At 43.9% G+C, this 6,000-nt stretch overlaps 1 protein-coding gene across 2 annotated transcripts in view; it reads right to left on the bottom strand.

Moving 5' to 3' along the window:
- Positions 1-1,935: 1,935 nt before the first annotated feature.
- Positions 1,936-6,000, bottom strand: part of LZTS2 (leucine zipper tumor suppressor 2) — a 131,155-nt gene continuing 127,090 nt past the window's right edge. For both annotated transcript variants that reach the window (XM_018553429.1, XM_018553428.1), the window contains 2 exons: positions 4,790-5,059; positions 1,936-3,408 (listed from right to left, as the gene is read on the bottom strand). In XM_018553429.1, the coding sequence (XP_018408931.1) occupies positions 2,704-3,408; positions 4,790-5,059 (975 nt within the window). In that variant the 3' untranslated portion in view covers positions 1,936-2,703. The remainder of the gene's footprint in view (positions 3,409-4,789; positions 5,060-6,000) is intronic.

The following is a 6,000-nucleotide window of genomic DNA, read 5'->3' on the forward strand; positions in this document are numbered from 1 at the left end:
ATCTAGAGGCAGAGCCTGCTGTACCCGCCCACTCCCCCATCCGATCCGCCAGTCAGCACTGGCAGATTGGGGAGGGGTAATCCAGCCCCTCCCCTGTCACGGCAGAGAGCTGTGACAGGATCGAGAGGTGAGCAAACGCCGGTATGTGTTCGCTCACTTCTCGATCTACTGAGCTGACCTGTGACAGTCTCATTGTCACAGGTCGGCTAGAACGATGAGGGGGGTGAAAAGTACTCACCTCATAGTTCTCCTTTAAGAAAACCATTTACAGTGACACATGATGCCAAACAAACTAAAATATCAATTGCGGATTTTACGTTACACGTTAAGGTCTACTGTCCACCCATGTCCACATACAAAGAACTGCATGTTTTCCTTGTTCCCTGATACAATCACAGGTGAAATAATAATTGTGCTTCTTTAAGGGCTTGTTCACACTGTTTGCAGTGACTGCAGTTTTTCAGCAACTGAACAATGTCGGTCATCACTAGGGCACGTAGAAACCAATTGTTCACAGTGAGGTTCACAGATAAGCCGTGTGGTGCACTGTTACAAAGATGTCGCATTCTTTAGCAGCGCATGGTGTCACAGCAGGTTACGGTACCACAGCACAGTACACCTTGCTGCAGTGTGGGGACCTGAATGGAGTGTACAATAAAGTAAACAGTGTGATGCATCACACCGCACACTCACCAGACCGGTCACACCACTCTAGCCCACATGCTGAAGCTGAGGGTTTTAGTGTGCTGGCTAGTATGAATGAGCCCTTACTCTGTTTTCAACAAAGCTTTAAAACTCCAGCAAGTCTAGAAACATAACCTGTTGGTGGTTCTTGATGATAAGATCTGGGAAGCACTGTAGTAGTGTGTAGTATACCTCCAATAGACAGGACAACTGTCAATGTGCAAATACCGTTGATTTTTTACCCAAGATGAAGCATGGAAAGCACACATGTGCTCATGTCTGAGAATGGGTGCAACAGCATTGCCACAATGAATCAGGGTTCCCACACCAGTCCCCCTACACCAATAACAGTACCTGCTTTTGAGTTGTGCAGCAAAGTTATAAAGTAGGGTCAGAGAGGCTGTACATGTACGTTCCTTTGCCAGATTCTATTCATGTATTTTAACTGTGTATTTAAACACCAATCTCACTTTCAAAATGTAATTTCACCAATTTATATCAGTTAAAGAATTTGTAAATAAAAAGTTCAAATATACTGTATGGCCAAACATTTTCTGCACACCTGCCGACACATCAACACTATATGGCATGTGGATGTCCCTCCAAATTATCTAGTTCAGATGTTTCCAGTGTGGGGTACTGTTAAAGCTACAGCATACAAATACATTTTAGACCGCTGTGCACTTCAAACCTTGTGGGAACAGCTTGGGGAAGACCCTTTTCTGTTTCAGTATGGCTGTGCCCCTGTGAACAAAGCCAGCTCCTTAAAAACTTGGTTTGAAGGCACTCTAGGGGCCTGCACAGAGCCCAGACCTCAACCCTATTAAACATTGTTGGGATGAATTAAAATGCCAATTTCAAGTCAGGTCTTCTCATCGAACATCAGTATCTGACCTTTCAAATGCTCTTTAGATTAAATAGGCACAAAATCATGTGGAGGTTGTTATAGCTGCAAAGGTGGAAGATGGGGCAATTACTTGTTAATGTGCCCTTGGTTTTGGAAGGGCATGTCCAATAGGCTTATATGTGTGTGATGGTCAGCTGTCCACAAACATTTTGTCCATACAGTGTATCTAGCGTTTGTGTTACAGAATTATTTTATTCAGGATTCATAAAATGCTATTGCAATTGCATGAGGTGATTAAAGGCAGGACCCCAAAAGTCTGGATAACATTCTAATTCTCTTCGTTGTCAGAAAGGCTTGTCATAAACTTGTCACCTTGCTTACAACTAAGAGAATGAACAGTCTTATTTATTGCATATGGTATTATTTGACGTTTCCGTTATGCTTGTGCTCTAGCAAGTTGCCTACCTGAGATTGAAAGCGACTATGCTTGTCAAACAGAGAGAGAGAAGGTGCTAGTTATCATTTGTACAAAACCAGTTATTTTGCTTTGGGGAACAAAAACTCTTATTTTACATTATATACAAGACTACACATAAAAGGAGGCTCTGCGTTAATTATGTGTGGCCATAAACATAATGGTGGCAGTTACATGTCACGGATAACATTCAAAATATGGCTAGGCTATCATTAATAGCAACAAAATAAGAGAGCAATAGAACAGGTCTGCAGTGTACTCAAAATCAAAAAACAATGAGCTTTTTGTCTGGTGGAAGCACGCTTTATGTCATTACTCAGAATCCTCTTCTGCTGTGAGATATGAAGTGAAGGAGACAATATGGCTGTCCTGAGAACGGAAGGGAAATGACAACACAGAAAGGTCCGTTTTCCGTGTGCACTGTTCATTGACATTGCTTTGGTCCTTTAGCCATGCCTAGCAAAACGCGTGTGTACAAGGGTGTGCATGTGTGTATGGCTTCTCAGACTGATATTGGAAGTTACCTCACAAAACTAGTAACACAATGCCATTTCTGGCAAACGTTTGTTTTCCTGTCAATATAAAACCAAGTTCATTTTACGCAATAATTGCAACAACTTCCAAGGATAATTTGCTTTTTTTTTGGCAACACCAACCAGAGGTCCAAGGGAAAGGCATTTGCGGTGTGTTATTGGTGTTAAATTTCTGTGGCTGTGATTTCCTCAAACTGAATCTCTGCACCGTGTAAATCAAAGTCATCAAGCTCCCTTGCCTCAAGTTCTAGTGACATCTGTTTAATGTCCCTCTCCAGCTCACGGTTCTGTTGGTACATCTGAATGTAGTTGTGTTGTAACTGCTTTTGATATCGGATCACCTTCTCTTTTTCCACATGCCATATGCGCCTCTCTTCCTCAAAGCTTTCGGTTTGTTCTTGGTTTCTCCTGCGTTCGCTTACCAAAGCCTCCCTGAGCCGTTCCATGTACTGTTTTAAGCCCTGCAGGTTGTCCGCGTTTTGGCGCTGTGCTTTGGCCTCGTCGCTTTCATAAACCAAGAATGGGTCTTCCTTCTCCTGGCAATGGCCCAGCCCGTGTCGAAGGTTAGCTATGGCAGCCTCCCTGAGGCTAGCTACTTCTTGGTCCAGCTTACTGGCCTTTTCTCGTAGCAGCTCAGCTTCGTTCTTTTTGCGCTGTAGTTCGTTCTCGCACACCTCTAGCTCCAGCGTCTTTGTATGCGTTGTGTCCTGCAGCTCTTGCACTTGTTCCTCACTGACCTGGAGGTCAGATCGAGCTTCTCTCAGCTGGGAACGAAGCAGTAATATTTCATTGGATTTCTGGGCCAGCTCAGCCTGGGCATCCTTCAGCTGTTGTTTAAGAAGAGATATTTCACCAGATTTCTGACAAACCTAGGAGGAAAAAAAGAAATCACACCAAAAATTACTAAAGTGCTTTTTTTCTGCTGTCCATTAGTCAAACTACAAATAAATGTAAACAAGGGATCAACAATGCTGCCAGAGATGAGCAGTTTCCCTATAGTGTTTCTAAACCCCAAAAAAATATTTGCTGTAAACTGATCATTTTCAAAATTCCTTTGCAAACTTTTTTTTTAAAGGAGAACTATGAGGTGAGTGCTTTTCACTCACCTCATAGTTCTAGCCGACCTGTGACAATGAGACTGTCTCAGGTCGGCTTAGTAGATCGGGAGGTGAGCGAACACATACCGGCATTCGCTCACCTCTCGATCTTGTCTTGGCTCTCTGCCGTGACAGGGTAGGGGCTGGATTCCCCCAGCTACGATCCGCCAGCGCTGACTGGCGGAACGGACGGGGGAGGGGGCGGGTACAGCTGGCTCTGCCTCTAGATAGGCAGAGCCAGCTGTCAGTTACGTAGCTGGGCGGATCCAGACATAATTGTCGGGATACGCTTCAGCTGCGGCGTCTCAGTATACCGCGAGCAGCAGCTCACGGTATACTGCGGCGTCTCAGTATACCGCGAGCTACAGCTCACGGTATACTGAGCCTAGGGTGACGGGAGGACACTAGTTTGTGTCCTCCCGTTACCCTAAGGAGAACTATGGGGAAAAGCCTTAACCCCATAGTTCTCCTTTAATTCTTCAATTAATACGTATCTATAAATAACTGTTGACCCTGCCAGTATTTGCCTTTTCCAGTTAATGGATGACAATGGTAACCACAAGGTTTAAGCTATGTGGTAGAATGGTCATCCCACCGTGCAAGCTTTTTGTTAGCCAGTGTTTTGGGGAAAAACCCCCAGAAAGAACCATTTTCAGTTTTCAGTTGGGCTCTGTATACCACATATTAAGTCCAGGGATTGTTTGGTCTTGCTAGTTGAAAAAACATTATTTATTTATATCAAGTCAGTATATTCCATAGCACTTTTACAGGAAAATAATGGACTATTCATATGTGTTCCTTTCTTACTGGAGCTCATAATCCAAAAATGTATTCTGTTACATATGAATCAGAATTACATACAGATTTAATAATGGAACTAACTGATCCTGCCTTTTTTCATTGTAATGTACCTCAACCCAAATCCTGCGTTCTGGTGCTCTGCAGGGTGCTGTAGCATAGGTGTGTTGTGTATGTGTGTTGGGGTGCCATTCAAAATTAAGGGCAATGCTGTACACAACCCGATGCAGTGCAATATGATAAAGCCAGTGTTACTGCACACTTTACTGAAGCACCCTAGGTGTCAATGGGCCCTTAATCTGTAAAACTCAAGCAGCGTCATCTATTTCTTGAATAGATCATCTTATTAATGTACCTCCCACTTTGTCTCCTCCAGCCGTGGACCAAGCTCCGTTTGCTCCCTCTCAAATGAAGCACAGCGTTTCTCAAGGAGCTCCCTCTCCTGGAGAAGCTGTGAAAAGTCCTCCTGTAATTTCTTTTTCTCCTGCTGCAGCTGAAATATTTGCAGTTGTAAAACCTGTTGCATCCTCTGCGCCTTCTGAGAAGCCTGCTTCATTTTGAGGGCACAGTTCTGACGTAGGTCCTCCATCTCCTGCTCAAAACGCTTCTGTTTTTCTTCATAGACCTGTGGAGGAAAACAATATACATCAACCTGTTTCCAGCCAGGTCTTAAACTTGGCTATTGTTACATGCAGACTACAGATAAGGTGCAAATATTTGCCAGTATTAATATTCATGAAGATATTGTCAAAGTTCACTAGGGGCTTATTATTCATGGAAAAGTCTTTAGCGATTTAAAGCGTCGCTTACAGATAGGCCAATTGAGCATGGGAAACTGCATACCTGCTCATGGTTTTTGTTTTTCAATTCTGTCATTGCTTGGATACAACAAGCTCTTCTGCTGTTGTTGTCAGGAACTTGTACAGGAATCAGGTAACCGAGAGTCTGCAATTCTACGGTTCAGGCAGCGGCAACTCCACCCCTCTCTGCATACATTATAATTGTACACATGCTATGACTGTCCATTCTAATTATGCAAGCTCAAAAAGACGATATTTTTCCTATGAACAGTGCCTTTAAGAAACTGTTTTGATAGAGATGCACATGGTACAACCTACAGGACTCCTGAAAGCTCAGTTCAGCCTGACAAGCGTACGTTACATAAAAATGATATCAAAAGAACCAAGGTTGTAAAAAGAGAGTTGCTATTGCAGACTTGTTTTTGAAGATGCATCCTTGAAGCGGTCGTCCTTATCCTCCCTTTACTACTGGATGACTCACAAAACTGAATTGAGCATGTACCCAGTGAAGTGTTGGGGCTCCTAATAAGTGCATGTCTGCATGTCTCATGTCAGTGATTACCTGAAATAGCGAGGGAAGAATGTGATAGCCCCTAAGCATGCCCCTTTGAAAATAACATTGGCATTGTCCGTATTACCCTTCTGGCAGATTCACTTAAAGAGATACTGTCATTCAGGACAGAGTGACAGTGTCTGCTGATAGCCAATGCACTCGCCCCCCCCCCCCCCCCCCCCCCACGCACAACCACCCCCCCCGCGCTCCCCC

The sequence above is a fragment of the Nanorana parkeri genome, unplaced genomic scaffold (genome assembly GCF_000935625.1).
Source record: "Nanorana parkeri isolate BGI_ZX_2015 unplaced genomic scaffold, ASM93562v1 scaffold119, whole genome shotgun sequence".
NCBI classification, from domain to species: Eukaryota; Metazoa; Chordata; class Amphibia; order Anura; family Dicroglossidae; genus Nanorana; species Nanorana parkeri.